The sequence below is a fragment of the Tripterygium wilfordii genome, chromosome 20 (genome assembly GCF_013401445.1).
Source record: "Tripterygium wilfordii isolate XIE 37 chromosome 20, ASM1340144v1, whole genome shotgun sequence".
Taxonomy (NCBI): domain Eukaryota; kingdom Viridiplantae; phylum Streptophyta; class Magnoliopsida; order Celastrales; family Celastraceae; genus Tripterygium; species Tripterygium wilfordii.
In genome coordinates this window covers 787,855-803,952 of record NC_052251.1, presented here as the reverse complement: position 1 = coordinate 803,952, position 16,098 = coordinate 787,855, and the positions used below count along the sequence as shown (strand labels likewise).

Genomic DNA, 16,098 nt, shown 5'->3' with positions numbered 1-16,098 from the left:
AAAAAATATTTTATACCTCAAAAATAAGGAAGATGAGGATACTCTTTTTTTTTTTTTAACAATAGCAGCGTACTCTAATCCGTACGTCATTAACCCCATCAAAGATGGAACAGATCAACGATCTAGCTTCTTGTATGTTTAATTTGTTGAATTTGTTTTTGCAAATCTGTTTAAAAAATGGAAATTGGTAATGAATGAAACATTCAAACAGTTGACATTGCAAATTGGGTCTTATTAGGCACTAGTTTGGATTTCCTAAATTTATGAACAACTTAATTAAGTTGTTCATAATATTTGAGTCATTTGTCATTTCTCATCACTAACTTCACAAGTTGCACATTTATGTATCTTTCTTACGATTTAATCAATTAGTCAAAGGATATTGTCCGCTCTGGAACGCCACGGGTTTGCATGGATTTGTTATTAATGGATCGTCATCATTGATTCTTAAACCCAGAAAACGCATCATTGTGTGAGAGGTGCAAGGTTTTTACTTATACCAATCAATCCGATGTGAGATATTAGTCTTGAGTCTCATATGCACGCCCGTAACTTTCAAAGTTATGGGCTGACTATTTCATGCTTTGCTGTGGGGCCCAAACCAGCGGGCCCAATAACAAAATAAAAAGTAAGTGTTCGACGTAGAGAAAAAAAAAGGATGCCTGTAATACGGGCGTCCTTATCTGAGCATGAGGGTGTGTATATATATATATATATTCATGATTTTGGTCAATACAATTTACGTTTGTTAATTAGGTGTAGGGCCAATGTAAGCAGTTGGGTCTAAGCTTTGTAGAAATATATAGTTTGTTCTATGATTTGAGACTTGAGAGAGGAAATTAAGAACATGAGTGAGATGGCCGGTGAAAAAACTACTACTCCGATTTCAATGAATGGAGGAGATGGACGGTATAGCTACACTCACAATTCCTCATTGCAGGCAATGCTTATTCACAATCTATACATATACTCTTACCATATATGATAATCTGTATATACTGAGCTTGTCCTTACGATTTTTTCACTGACGTTAATTATATGTTGCAGAGAAATGGAGTGGAGCTAATGAAAGCCATGATCAACGAAGCGATAGCCGAAAAGCTTGATTTAGTTCAACTTTCTTCTCCAAACTCCTTTAGGATTGCGGATTTGGGATGTTCTGTTGGACCTAACACATTCACTGCAGTGCAAAACATAATAGACTCTATAACACTCAAATGCCAAACCAGTTATCGCTCGTCCGAAGAAGCGAATAATCTTGAATTTCAAGTGTTTTTCAATGACCAAATCTCTAATGATTTCAACACCCTCTTCAAGAATCTTCCATCTGATAGAAAATACTCCGCAGCTGGTGTTCCCGGCCCGTTCCAGGGTCGATTGTTTGCTAAGAACTCTCTCCATTTCGTCCACTCATCGTATGCACTTCACTGGCTCTCAAGTGTGCCTAGAGAGTTGGTAGATGAGGACTCTCTTGCATTCAATAAGGGCAGGATTCATTACTCAAGTTCTCCAAAACATGTTCTTAAGGCCTATTCAGCTCAGTTTGGTATAGATACCACATCTTTTTTGAATGCTAGAGCTCAAGAGGTTGTCCATGGAGGACTAATGGGGATTTTGATACTATGTAGTCCTGATGGGGTTCCTTGTTCACTGTGCAATGTGTTAGCAGTTTATGAGTTACTTGGAGCAAGTGTCGTTGACTTGGCCAAGAAGGTACTGATTTTGTTTATCGAACTTTAGGGTTTGTGTTGAGGTTGATTGGTATAGCTTATTGTGGAGCTTAATAATTATAAGCTCGCGGGAGAAGCTGTGCTTAATACCTCCGAAACTTATAAGCTCCAAAACACTCCGAAAAAAAAAAGCCTTAGTTGAAGTTTATTTCCGAGTTTTTTTTTTCTTTTAAATGAAATTTGCCAAAAAATAAAAAATTATAAAATAACAAACTGCAATGATTTATATAGTTTTTCATTTTTTGTGTAATTTTTATTCTATGTCTTAAGCTAAACATAATAGACTTTTTTACAGTTTATAAACTAACGTCAGCTATAAATTTAATCAAATAAACTCCATCAAACGGAGCCATTATGGTGAGAAAACTCTATAATTCTGTAAGAGTATGAACTTCCAGATCTGATCATAGCTAGGTGTGTCACATTAGCTAGCACATATTTCATTACTCGTATGAAAAAGATACCTAACACTGTAACACACCTATTGTCGTTAGATATGAATTATAGACTCTGCGAAATTTTAGAACCCTTGAGTCCCCGGTTACATTTATTAGTGTTTCAAAATAAGTACTAATGCAGGTAAGTGTATATATTGTTTATTGTACAATTCAGGCATTGATTAGTGAAGCAAAGGTGGACAACTTCAATTTGCCCATGTACAACCCAACTGAGAAAGAGTTGAAGGAGTTGATAGAGAAGAATGGTTGTTTCAGCATTGAGAGAATGGAGCCAATAATCCATGAAAGGCGTTTCAACATACCAATGATAATCTTTCACATGAGAGCTTCTTTGGAAGGAATGATAAGTGAGCATTTCGGAAAGAATATCGTCGATCAATTGTTCGATCTGTTCGCAAAGAAAGTTGTGGACTCTCGTATATATTCAGAGTCATCAAGCTACCAGGCTATGGTTCAACTGTTCGTCCTCCTCAAGCGCGCTTGAATGATATCATATGCTTACATATCTGGTCGTGATTTTGAGTGTTTTCCTGTTCATGTGGTGTATGTTTGTACGTTAAGTTGTCATATGTTTTGTTGTATGTGAAATTATGTTTTTTACTTACCTGTTCTGCTTTGATTCTGAATGTTATGAGATTTCCCATTTTAGTAGGTTTTTTTTTGGTAATTGAAAACAATTCGGTAGGCCTGTCATTTGGACAACCCACTAAGCTCAAATTGAGGCTGAGCAAGGCATGTCATACACTCATACCCGCTTGACAGGTTAGTTTGGATGAGACCTAGTGCAAATCATTTGGAAATAACTGTGTTAGTTTAGAATCGATCTCCCGATCTCAAACGAGATTCTTTACGTCCTAAATCTGGAGAGAGAACCAATTACACTATCGTCAAGTGGTTCCATGCATTTTAGTAGTTACATGAGCACAACAGATGGTGCATGTGCTAATCATGTTCTTCAAACCCAGATAATTATGAGGCAATTGTAGACTAGTTGAAACTTCAGTATAATGATTTGCAAGCACCTAAAGATCGTAGAAATGGTGATCGAAGACCTGGGTCATGATCAGTCACAAACAATTCATACATAGGCTTGCACTTTTCTGGGTCTGAAAAGATGGAAGAGTCCATGTTTTTCTTGGTGTACGGATCGAAGAGCTTGTCCGGATGAATTTTTCTAGTTGGAGATTTAAAATGGATTAATTGTATTGATTTTTTGTTCGTGATGGAGAACATACCTAAGAGTTGGCCCACTCTGGGACCCATCCTGCATGGTAGACCATCGAAAGAACGCTACGGAATCGAACTCAGATTCGTGCGCCTACCCATATATACCAAGATCCAGCCTACCCATATAACAGTTGCAACTTAGAAAAACTCAATAGTAGTTTTCTTCATTGTCTAAACCTTTAAGGCACAAGGTCTTCGGGTTTAGCAGGGTAACATGGGCTACCCACCAAAAAGGGTAACATGGGCTGACATGGTGGGATTTATATAATTCTATGGAATCTCATGGGCTGAATATTATCTTTGATGAAACATGGTTGGTGAGCTTTATTTGCACCCCATTATTTTCAAACTACACTCTAACTTTGATCAACTTAGCTTTGACTCTCTGCTTTTCTAGTTATATGATTATCGCATCCCACCCCAAATCTTCAATTATAGACTTGCAAACAAGAAGGGATACTTGCAAGCACGTTACAATGGGAAGTTTTATTGCTTTTTGATATGTGAATTTGCATCAGTTTAGGGGTGATTAGATTTTTGATTTATTAAAGTTGAATTAGTTTAACTTTTACAAGTTCCTCAATTGCATCATGGCATGTTGACGAATCAGTTCAAGCGGATGTAAAAGATGAACATCATGAAGCTGAGGCAAACAATGTAACCAACATGGTTTACTTTTTCGGAGCCCATATAGTTGAAATCAAGAATGTAGAAATAGTCTAAGAATACCAAACACAAAAACCAAAATGCATTAATGTGGACCAAACACAATAATAATAATTTTTTCTAGTGCAGTCTTGCGATAACAACATATAGTGGATCACTATATTGACCATCATTTGATAACAGCGCCTGCAATATTTGAAATATCTGATGGTTGACTATGCAAGCATTCACACAATTATTTGAGCGATCAGAGAGTGAGAAATGGTTAGGGAAACAAAAACTACACCTGCAACAATGAATGGAGGAGATGGAGAGTATAGCTACAACCGCAATTCCTCAACGCAGGCATGTTTTATTTCCATCTCATGATTCTTCTTTCCATGGTTTTGTATGCTTTGATCCTTCAAAACAGTTACTGGGTTTTGATTGAAATTATCACCTTTGCAGAGAGTAGCAATTGATCTTGTCAAGGAATTGATCACTGAAGGAATTGCTACAAACCTTGATCTGCTTCAACTCGGTTCGCCTTCGTCCCCGGAAATATTCAGGATTGCAGATTTGGGATGCTCTGTTGGTCCTAACACATTCATATCGGTACAGGAGATCATAGATTCTGTGAAACTAAAATACCCACAAGAAGATATTGAATTCCAAGTCTTCTTCAGTGACCAATTCTCCAACGATTTCAACACACTCTTCAAGAATCTTCCATCTGATAAGCAGTATTTTGCAGTTGGCGTGCCGGGGTCTTTTTACGATCGTTTGTTCCCTAAGAGCTCTCTCCATTTCATTCACTGCTCATACTCCCTTCATTGGCTCTCAAATGCACCAAAAGAGTTGGCAAATCATGAATCTCCTGCATATAACAGAGGAAGGGTCTATTATGCAACAGCCCCCACAGAAGTTGTTCAGGCCTACTCAACTCAGTATGCCAAGGACTTCACATCTTTTCTGAATGCAAGAGCACAGGAGCTTGTCCATGGCGGGCTCATGGCGCTTGTAATACCGGGTGTTCCAGACGGTATTCCTCATTCGCAGTGCAATTTTGTTGCTCTTCATGCTTTACTTGAAGCCTGTCTCATAGACATGCACCATCAGGTATAGTGATTCTCATTCTTTTGGTTTCAAGTTTTCTGTGCAGAAAAATTGTTTTTCATATGATTTTGTTTTCTTTCTCTATATTTGCTTCAGGGCTCAATCAGTGAAGCTAAGATTGACTCCTTCAATTTGCCAATACACAACCCCACTGAAGCAGAGTTGAAGGGCCTGATAGAGAATAATAATAATGATTGTTTCAGCATCGAAAAAATGGAGTCAGTAATCTATAACGAGGAAGTATTAGATGTTACCGAACAAATGGCAACTTCGCATGTAAGAGCTGTCTGGGAAGGAGTTATCAGTGACCACTTCGGAAATGATATTGTTGACGAACTTTTTGATCGGTATGCAAAGAAATTCACAGAGGCTTTCTTGATTCCAGAGTCGACAAGCTACAAGCGTATGGTTCTGATATTTGTGCTTCTCAAGCGCAACTTATAATGAATTTGATATATAATCCATCAGTTTCTGTCAAAACAATACAATCAAACTCATTTGTCAAAGAATACAGTGTAACAATATATATGTCTCTCTTGTGTTATACAGTTGGTCTAAAAGTTCTGCAACTAGTTTGTTTTGTTCCAGAAGAAATCTACTATATGCTACCAAACAGGAATTGTAACTTATGAACACATAAAACACCATAACAATCCTTGAAAACTGTTTGGATCTTATTTATAATAGCCTCACATAGTCACATTTCATAGTCTGCTGTCAGCTTTCACTCAAAACACTAGATAAAAATAACATCCCATATGACAGGAAAAAGTGAAAAATACCTCGTTGAATTCTAGGAAACACTTGAGAAGGAAAATCACCAGATGGTATGAGGTCATAATCACAACCACTCCTCCGGCATAAAAGGGTGTAGGTCTGGACACATTCTCCAGTAACCAACTTCATAATCTTTGAAGTAAGAGAACCTCTAAATGTTTACATTCCATTGGCGCTCATTATCTCTCTTCTTATGCTTATACACCCTGAGGAAAGCAAACATTTGTTTCCATTGCACTAATCTCAGCTTTGATACCATCGGTAATCCTCGTAACATCTACCCCGGCAAGGAAATTCAAAAAACTTGAGCATTAACTTACTCGGCAGGCGGTCTCATTAAGCACCGTGGAAGTACCAAACCAATAGTACTACATAGATGTATTAACAATGGCTATGCAAGTCCATCCTTGACAATCTTCCAAAAGTCATGTACTTGTTTTTCATACTCATCTGGGTTTTCCGCTGCTCTGAATATATAATCAGAAAAAATCTATATTCATTCAAACTATAGATGATACAATGCACTGCTACCCTTTGCTAAACAACATCCATGAATATTCATTATATGCCCTGCCCTAATTTCTGGAACTTCAATTCAACATATTCAGTCATGCTACTATTAAACTTTGTTATGCAAAATTTGAGGCAGAGTGTACCGAAGAGCGGAAGTCGAATGCTACAACTCTTTTGAATCAAACCCAACGAAACCAGCCTCCAAGAAAACTGTGTGTACAGCAATCAACAATGGCTTGTGATTACCATCATCCCCACTTCCCAACTGCTGCCTCAAACCCTTGTAGAAAACGCTCCTCCTATGGCATCTTCACAAACCCAGCATCGGCAATATCCATTCTCTCTGTATCTGAAATTCTCTCGGTTTTGCCGATCTGGGTATCGACTGGCCTGCACTGTAAGCCTCTCCCAGGACATGAGAGACTTTGTCAACAAACTGGATGCGGCCCATTTATTAAATTCAAGTTAAAGCCCATTATATGTGGGCCTCTCTAGAGCCCACCGAGTCTTCTAAGCCCAAATATAAAAAAAACCCATCTCACGAAAAAAAAAAGCCCGATTGCTTGTCCAATGAAAATCCCTAAACTCAACTTCAAAACCCTAATTCGTCCCAATCCAACCACATGGTGTAAGGGTTAGCTGTCAAGACTAATATCCAACATCAAATAAGTATAACTCAGTTGAGTGGTATACAAATAAAGGTCTTGCACATCTCATACAAGAACACGTTTCCTGGACTTAAGAACCAATAGCGACGTCATGAAAAACAAGCACGTGTGGGCCCATGGCCTAGAGCTTATAATATTGTTGATGTGGTTGAGCCTGGATTTCCAACATATTATTATAGCAAAGGCTCGATCCATTTGGACATGGCCTATACCTATCCATTTGTTAGGTTTGATATAACTCAGTCCACAAGTGCGGATGAGTGTCAAGACTAATATCCCACATTGAATTGACATAACCAAACCGAGTGATATATAAGTAAAGACTTGCACCTCCACACAAGGATCTATTTTATAGGCTTAAAAACCAAAGGCGAAGGTCCAATAACAAATACGTGTGAGCTGTTGAGGGATCAAATCTATTGCATTTCTCCATGAAGACTTGACTTAGTGCTGTCGCTAACAAACAGAAGTAGGGACACTGGTTGGATAGATTAATACTAACACATGCAACTCTAAACGAGCTACAATTACGATTGCAAATTTTCAACATGCAGAATCAATACTCAACATCAAGTAGTTGTCCCATTGTAATGGAGTGAAATTGATTCTGCACAGTGTGTCTTCGAGTTGATAGCTCCTGAGAAACTTGTTGCATAGAGGACCGAGCTTGCGGATCGGATTGTAAGCATGAGACTACTATTTTTGCAACACTCACCACTTCCTTTCCTGCTTGATTCGTAGGAGATGAAGGACGTTGATCCAACATATTCTTCAATAGCAAATGATGTACTGTTGAAGTCGAAAAAGACGACAATGATGACACAGATGAGATGAGATCCCCCGGATGCTCTCCTACCAGTATTTCCAACGCCAAAACCCCGAAGCTATAAACATCACATTTTTCGGTCACCTTCATTGTGTAAGCAAGTTCTGCAAAAAAAATCATTTACTTGATGTGCCTAGTGTTAGGAATTGATATTCATAAATAACAGTGAGTAGCAAAAAGATTAATGGAGAAAAAAAAACACATGATTTTCAGGTGGTTTATGTTATAGTTTAAATGATGCAAACAACAAAATTAAGAGTGTGGAAATTAACAGACACGAGATTTACGTGGTTTGACAATGTGCTTACATATCCATGGAGCTACAAAGATTTCACTACTTTAAGAAGCTAAAGTGGAAGAAAAATTAAGAAGGAGATTACCTGGAGCGGTGTACCCTAATGTGCCTGCTAATGAAGTCCAATTGGTTGAGTTGGGGTTCAGAATTCTTGCAATGCCAAAGTCAGAGACATGAGCTCCATAATCTTCATCCAACAGAACATTTTTGCTTGATATGTCCCGGTGAACTATAGGAGGTGAGCAGTCATGGTGCATATAGGAAATAGCATTGGCGACACCTTTCACAACATTCACTCTCTTAATCCAATCAAATGCCATTGCTTGTTCCTCATCACAAAGTATCTTTTCCAAGCTCCCTCGATCCAAGAACTCGTAAACCAAAAGCGAATGCCGCGAATGTGAGCAGAAACCATAAAACTTGACAACATTCCGATGCTGGATTTCTGTCAAAGCAAGAATTTCGCTTGTAAAAGAATTTGAATTTGCAACTTCACAATCTGGTAGTTGATGTAGTTTCTTCACAGCGACAATCTGTCCAGTTGGTAATACAGCTTTGTACACACTTCCAGTCCCTCCCACTCCAATGCAATACTTGGAATCAAATCCTTCAGTTGCTTCAATAATGTTCTCATACACCAACTTTCCATCATAGCTCCATATTTTGAATGGATTCGGATTTGGTCCTTCCCTTTGTTTATTCTCGTTGTTTCGCCGTCTTTTGGCAAGAGCGAAAAAAGTCGCAAAAATGATTAGCAGCAGCAAAAGAACACATACAATGGGGATTGTGGCTACAATCACAACTCCTTTGCCTCTCTTCTTTTCTCGACGGTGGTTGGTTGAAGTAGGACAAGCCTTCAAACCAGTAACATTTCCACACAAACCTTTGTTATCTCTAACTGCGTCAAATGGCACTTTTTCATGGAAAGATCCAATGTCAGGAACAAGACCCTCTAACTGGTTGTAGGATATATCAATGGAAGTCAAGCTTAACAAATCACCAAAACTTGATGGGATGCTACCGGAGAGCTTATTATGTGAGAGATTCAAGGTTTCTATGGTTTTCAATTCTCCCAATCTAGGAGGAATCTCTCCTATTAGCGCATTGTGACTGAGATCAAGGCTTTGGAGGAAGTGTAATTTGCCAATCTCAGACGGAACTCCTTCCAAGAATCCATTCCAGCTCAAATTCAATTTCAGTAGCTTCTTGCAGTCTCCTAGTTCTACCGGAATAGAACCAGTTAGACTGTTGGCTCCAAGATTGAGATTTGTTAACTTTGATAGAATGCCAATCTCTACAGATATATTGCCTGAAAGTTGATTACCGCTTAGCTCAAGTTCGAATAAAGATGTCAACTTTCCCAATTCCTTCGGAATCTCTCCAACAAGATGGTTTGAGGAGAGATCAAGTAAAGAAAGGTTAGTTGCCTTTCCAAGCTCCGTTGGAATTCGACCAGAAATATTATTCCTTGCCATTTTCAAGCTTGTGAGATTGTGACAACGCCCCCATTTCCATGAAACCTCGCCATGCAAATTATTGTCACTCAAATCTATGTACTCTAAGTGAGGATATATGCCAAAACTTTCTGATAGATTTCCGACGAAATGGTTCCTTTCTAGCCTGACTCTAATCAAACTGGTGCAGCTTTTCAAGCTTTTTGGGATTGGACCTTGAAAATGATTGTCATTGACGGCAAGTTTCGTAAGTGATCCACTGTGGCATAGGCGTCTTGGTAAATGACCAGAGAAGTTATTTCCCAATAATACCAAAAATTGCAACCGAGTAAGATTACTTATCTCCGGTGGAATGATGCCAGAGAGTTTGTTGTAAGCAAGCCCAAAACGAGTTAATTTTCTCAAGTTGCCAATGGACCGAGGAATTGTACCGATAAGATTGTTGATTGACAAATCAAAATCATTGAGTAAATTTAGAGATCCGATTTCATGAGGTATGATTCCAGACAAACCATTGGAGCGAAGTGAGAGAGTGGAAAGGTTTGATAACTTTTGTATTGAAGTGGGGAGGGTGCCTGTCAGCATATTATTTGAAAAGGCTAGTTCTTTTAGGGATGTTAAGAGTCCAATTTCGTCTGGTATGGAGCCAAAGAGTTTATTTGCATAAAGGTAAAGAAAGGATAGATTAGTCAAGTTTCCAATAGAAGTAGGGATAAAACCTGTGAGAACGTTTTTATGCAAATAAAGCTCAGAAAGATGTCTTAATTTCCCTATTTCTTGAGGTATGTAGCCCGAGAGTTTATTTTCAAAAAGATAAAGACCGGATAAATTAGTCAAGTTCCCAACAGAAGTAGGAATTGTACCATTTAGATTGTTACTTGACATGTCAAGCTCACGGAGTGATTTAAGATTCCCAATTTCTGGAGGTATGTACCCCGAAAGTTCATTTTCATAAAGATAAAGAAGGGATAAATTACTCAAGTTTGCAATGGAAGCAGGAATTGTCCCATTTAGATTGTTACCAGACATCTCAAGGTCACTAAGTGATCTAAGATTCCCTATTTCTGGAGGTATGGGACCTGAAAGTTTATTGTTATAAAGGTGAAGAATTGTCAAGTTCCGCAAGCTCCCTATAGTGGTAGGGATAATGCCTATGACGTTGTTTTCACACAAACTAAACGTAGAGAGACTTCTCAGGTTTCCTATTTCTGGAGGAATAGAGCCCGTTAGAAAGTTTGCACCCAGGTCACATATACTAAGACTATTCAGCAAACCTATCTCAGAAGGAATATTTCCTGAGAGCTTATTGTAGGACAAGATGAGAGTGGTGAGTTTGGAGAGGCTGCTGATGTTAGAAGGGATTGTTCCGGAAAGCGAATTATCTCCTAGCTGAAGAGTAAGGAGATCAGGTAAGGAAGAGAAGTTGAGACTGTGAAGTGTACCTCTCAAACCATGACCCCAGAGGTCCAAGCTGACGATGCTTCCGGATTTGCTGCAAGTGACTCCTTCCCAATGGCAAGTCCCACTGGAGACGACCCATGAAGGTAGGAGAGATTGGGTGTGTTTGGAGAGGCTGGCTTTCCATTTTAGAAGGGCCTCTGATTCATTTCTAGCAGAAGTGAAAGAAGTTGTAGATGGGCTGGAAGTCAAGACTTGGAAGGATGAAAGCAACACAATGGTAAGTAAGAACAAAGCCTGCTGGCATGTTTTGTAGAATGGCTTGCATGGAAGCATCATTGTTGGTGGCTGCAATACTTGTAATTGTTACAAGAAACGTAGAGAGATATTGTTTCTATATATGCATAGATATGTAGAGTCTGGAAGGTAGTTATATATAGTAAAAGGCTTTGGAGACCTCAGTTTTTCTTTGTCTGCATAAGGATCATAAGGTGCCAAAGAAAAATCATATGGAAACGTCACAAAGATATGGTGGAAATTTGATCTTCTTATGTACATAGTTTGGACTGCAAAGACTTGACTTAGTGCATGAGCTGTTAAGGGATCTATTCAATTTCATTTCTCCATGAAGACTTGACTTACTATGCTCTCGCTGACAAACAGAAGTGACTGGTTGGATAGCAAAATCGTTAATTTGAGTAATTCCCTAAAACGTACGACACCGGAATGCTTGCGTTCTGATATCTCAAAGTCACCATCTTTGCTTGGTTCATCGTAGCTCAACCCAGTTGGCATTTGAAAATTGATAGGTTCCTTTCTACTCGAACGTGTGATTGACAAATCTCACAATGACGTTGTTGGCATCTTCTTCAAAAGTCAATTTAATTACCTACTCCGTTGAACAATTTGGCAAGAGACAAATTGTAATATCCGGTGTTTATTTTTAAAACAAAATAATGAGTTTGGTCAATTAAACCACTTTTTTGCTTCAGTTATCAGGGGATTGGTTTAACTAGTGATTTCTGACACGTCGGCAATAGTAGGTGGCATGGCGTTGTCATTTAGAGAGTTTGATAGCGAAGGGATTAGGGAGCGAAGTAGGGGTGGTAAACAAAATTGGTTCCAAGTCGGAAAATAATACGTATTTACCAAATATTAACATGTCCGACCTAATTCGAATTGGATTTCAGACGTATTTAATTGACCAAACTCATATTATTTAAATCCAGACAAGTAAATCGAACAAAAACCTAATCCGGATTAAGGTCTAGACATGTAAATCGGACAAGATTTTTGTGTTTGAACCTGAATCCGGTTTCAAAACGAATTTTTTTTTTTTGTGTTTGGACCTAGATTTTGGACATATATCTTATGTCCAAACTTGGTAGAATCTAGATCGGACAAATTCGATCATTTATTCCAAACAAAGTTTTACCACTCCTAGAACGAAGGCTGGTGCGGGCTCTGTTAAAAAGTCAAGACTGTGTGTTTCAAAAATTTTAAGCCTTGTAAACATGGTTAAGTTAAGCCAGTCAGATGAGGATCAATTTAACTGATTATTTTGTTCATTACCGTAATTAAAAATTATAATTAATATATATCGTAATTAAATTTGTTACATAAATCTATTCTCCGTTTCTAGAAACCTAATTATAATTTTGGTTATAGAGGTCTGTACCTAATGAGAGAATAATTACATACCTAATAAAGCTAGCTGTTCTCATCTATAAATAATATTGAAATACTTGGTTCATATATTGGACATTGTTTTCTGAGTCACCATCCATACACCATTTTTTATTTTGACATAACAAAATGTAGTCACCATTTTTTTTATGTTGATATCTGTTATAGGTTTATTAAGAAGCCTGCACTTCGGTTCTTTTGTTTTGCAAGGAAACTTGGATGGTCAAAGCTAAAGTTGGATTTCATGTGTTACTTGGTTCGGGTAAGTTCTGGGATCAATTAAACTCTGAATTTGTTTTGACCTGTCCAAGGATGGGAAGTGCTACATGCGTGTGAAATGATGGAAATTTTGTAGGAAATTGGACTTGAAGTGTAAGTCATGCGGTCAAGAACTAGATTTTCAAGGGTAAGTGGAATTGAATCTCTATTTCAATTAAGATGGCGTTTGTGCTTGTAAGTGAGATAAGGACTTATTGTAGTTCTATATACTGTTGGCATTGAGTTGTTAAATACTATATCGTTTTATTATATGCTTGGATATCGGCACTGGGTGTGCTGTCTGATATCGGCACTGTGGGTGCTGTCTGATATTCTGATTGATTTTGTATGATTGTACCTCCTTCTGATATGTTGCTTGTTCAGTTCTTTGACTCTTGATTACTCAACTTGTCCCCTTTGTATCGTTCAAGTTTCTATTCATTCATTGAGTCTTGTGACTCACGCTTCCTTGTTGATACTTTTGTTTCAAATAAAGTAGTTTTGATAGATCCAGGACTACCTTCAGCTATTTAGAGGAAACATATATATTTATGTATATTTGTAGAGGAAATATAAAACTCATGTGAGTCATTTGGACCAAAGTCTTTTTCATTATGACCCAATATGGGATGTTAAGGGATCTCAGTGGGCTTCTAGGTCCATTGGGGTCATGCGCCGGTCACGTGTCCTTATTTGGGTCGTGACACAAATCCTTGATACCAACTGTCCTAGCTCCAATGCTTTGAGAAGTCTTCAAGAAAGATCAAAACAATGATACCAATTGCACTAACTCAAGATCACGGACTAATTTATCTCCATGCAGATACTATACCAATGTTGAATATATACTTTGCATAATTGGGTCCATCTGAAATTGACAGGCATGAACTGATTTCTTCACACTAGAGACTGAATATGCAGCTCCAAATATTCACAATGTCCAGCCCTTAGGCTTGTTCTAATCATCAATCAAAATACCTTAGTGGAAGGTTGATGAACATAGGCTTTTATTGGTTTTTTGGAGCTCCAAACTCATATTTGAAAAGTAGACTTCAATTCACTTGAGCAAACTGAATTCTGAGTGATATAACATCCTCATGATGATTAACCTACAAAAAATTAAGAGGTAGAACTCCCCAATTGCATGTAAGCTCAAAGAGCTTCATATGAAGAACATAGGTTAATTATATTTAAGAAACAACCCAGAAAATTCATATTACTACATGATAAATCATTTTATACATATTAGAATGGCCGTATAAAATTTTCATAACAATCGGAAATCATTTGATCGCTTAACCAAGCAAGTAGATCACATATAGTGAAAACCGATAAGTTCTAAGTGTAACCTTACTACCATTTTGCAAACTCAGTGTAAATAACCTTTTCTCTTGAACTTTCCTTATTCAAATTTATTCATAGTGATGAAACTAAGATGCACACAAAATTTCATTTAAATCGGAGTTCATTTGATTCACCACGTTCACAAATAACACATGCACAAAATTAGGTTAAACATAGTTTTGGCGGGATTTAAGCATATAACCAAATATATATGTGATGTGTTGGAGTTGTAAATTAGCTATAATTTAGGCTGTAATTATGTGGTAAATTGATTGTAATGTAATTGTAAATTAGGACTGTAAATTAGCTATGGTTCAACTGTTTGTCCTCCTCAAGCGCGCTTGATTGATATCATATGCTTACATATCTGTTAGTGATTCAGAGTCTTTTCTTGTTCATGTCGTGTTTGTTTGTATGTTTTGCCATATGTTGTATGTGAAATTATGCTTTTTCTTATCTGTTCTGCTTAAATTCTGAATGTTATGAGATTTCCCATTTTAGTAGTTACTTATTCTTTTTAATTGTGAACAATTTGGTAGGTTTGTTCTTTGGACAGCCCACTAAGCCAAATTCGCGCGAAGCTAAGCATGCCAAATCAGTCTGCCAGGTTAGTTTGAACGAGGCTCATCGCAAACCACTTGGGAATAATTGTGCTATCTAAGAATCGACCTCCTGACCTCCAACAGGATTCTTTATGCCCTAAGTATGAAGAAATAACCAGTTACAGTTCCAGTTTGCATAGTATAAGGGCTTATTTTTAACAAATAAAAGTAGAGGGACCAAAAGAACACTTTTACCAAAGTAGAGGGACCATTTTGAATCTTATCCCTTGATTAATTGTATTGACTTTGTTGTTGACGGAGAACATACCCAGGACACGAATTGACCCACTCTGAGACCCATTCTACATGGTAGACCTTGGAAAGAGCAATAGGGAATTGAACCCAAGTTCGTACGCCTTTCCAGATATACCAAGATCTGCTTTGCCACCCAAACTACTCCACGGGGACGACTAATTGTGTTGACATCCGGCGACGTATCAAGACAAGTAAGTTGATCCAAGTAAGAGGGTTAAATAATACTATAACAGTTGCGACGTACAAAAACTCAATAGTAGTTTACTTTATTGTTTAAGCCTTTAAGGCAGATATGGTTTTGGGCTTTAGCAGGGTAACATGGGCTGAAATGGTGGGCTTTATATAATTCTATCGAATCTAATTGGTTGAATATTATCTCTGATGAAACATGGTTCATGTTGGTGAACTTTATTTGCATCCCACTATTTTTAAACTACACTCTCACTTTGATAAACTTAGCGTTAATATTTTTCTGAGTATATGATTATCACACTCCACCCCAAATCTTCAACGAAAGACTTGCGAGTAGGGAGGGATACTCGCAAGCATGCCACCTTAAGAATGCCGTCACCGCCCTATCACAATGGTGAGTTTTATTTTGTTTTTGGATAGATTTGCATTAATTTATGGGCTATTAGATTTTTGATTTACTAAAGTCGAATTAGTTTAACTTTTAAGAGTTTCCCAATTACATCATTGCATGTTAACGAATCAATTTGAGGAGGTGCAAAATATGAGCAGCATGAAACTGAGACAAACAATATCACCAACTCAACGCGGTTTACTTTTTCGGAGCCCATATGATCATATGATAATTTATCTATTTTTACATCTCAGTTTACACTT

General features: G+C 37.7%; 3 protein-coding genes and 1 long non-coding RNA gene across 5 annotated transcripts; 3 read left to right on the top strand and 1 right to left on the bottom strand.

The window, feature by feature from the left end:
• Nucleotides 1–856: 856 nt before the first annotated feature.
• LOC119987506 (loganic acid O-methyltransferase-like) lies at nucleotides 857–2,672 on the top strand. Its single transcript, XM_038832430.1, has 3 exons — nucleotides 857–940; nucleotides 1,048–1,713; nucleotides 2,343–2,672. The coding sequence occupies exons 1-3, from the start codon at nucleotides 857–859 to the stop codon at nucleotides 2,670–2,672; spliced, it is 1,080 nt and encodes a 359-aa protein (XP_038688358.1).
• A 1,534-nt stretch (nucleotides 2,673–4,206) lies between these two features.
• LOC119987167 (loganic acid O-methyltransferase-like) lies at nucleotides 4,207–5,751 on the top strand. The gene is made up of 3 exons (XM_038831971.1): nucleotides 4,207–4,426; nucleotides 4,529–5,179; nucleotides 5,273–5,751. Exons 1-3 carry the CDS (start codon nucleotides 4,343–4,345, stop codon nucleotides 5,618–5,620), a joined length of 1,083 nt encoding a protein of 360 aa, XP_038687899.1. The 5' UTR covers nucleotides 4,207–4,342; the 3' UTR covers nucleotides 5,621–5,751.
• A 1,694-nt stretch (nucleotides 5,752–7,445) lies between these two features.
• On the bottom strand, nucleotides 7,446–11,812 carry LOC119987166 (probable leucine-rich repeat receptor-like protein kinase At1g35710). Of its 2 annotated transcripts, none has more exons than XM_038831969.1 (2): nucleotides 8,341–11,800; nucleotides 7,446–8,064 (listed from the first exon to the last, which is right to left on the bottom strand). In XM_038831969.1, the coding sequence occupies exons 1-2, from the start codon at nucleotides 11,444–11,446 to the stop codon at nucleotides 7,691–7,693; spliced, it is 3,480 nt and encodes a 1,159-aa protein (XP_038687897.1). In that variant the 5' UTR covers nucleotides 11,447–11,800; the 3' UTR covers nucleotides 7,446–7,690. The 2 variants fall into 2 exon arrangements, with proteins under 2 accessions (XP_038687897.1, XP_038687898.1); XM_038831970.1 differs by having other exon boundaries at nucleotides 7,884–8,083; nucleotides 8,341–11,812.
• A 1,182-nt stretch (nucleotides 11,813–12,994) lies between these two features.
• Nucleotides 12,995–13,421, top strand: LOC119986390. Its single transcript, XR_005465266.1, has 2 exons — nucleotides 12,995–13,055; nucleotides 13,149–13,421. It is a non-coding gene; the product is annotated as an uncharacterized LOC119986390 (long non-coding RNA).
• The last annotated feature ends 2,677 nt before the right edge of the window (nucleotides 13,422–16,098 follow it).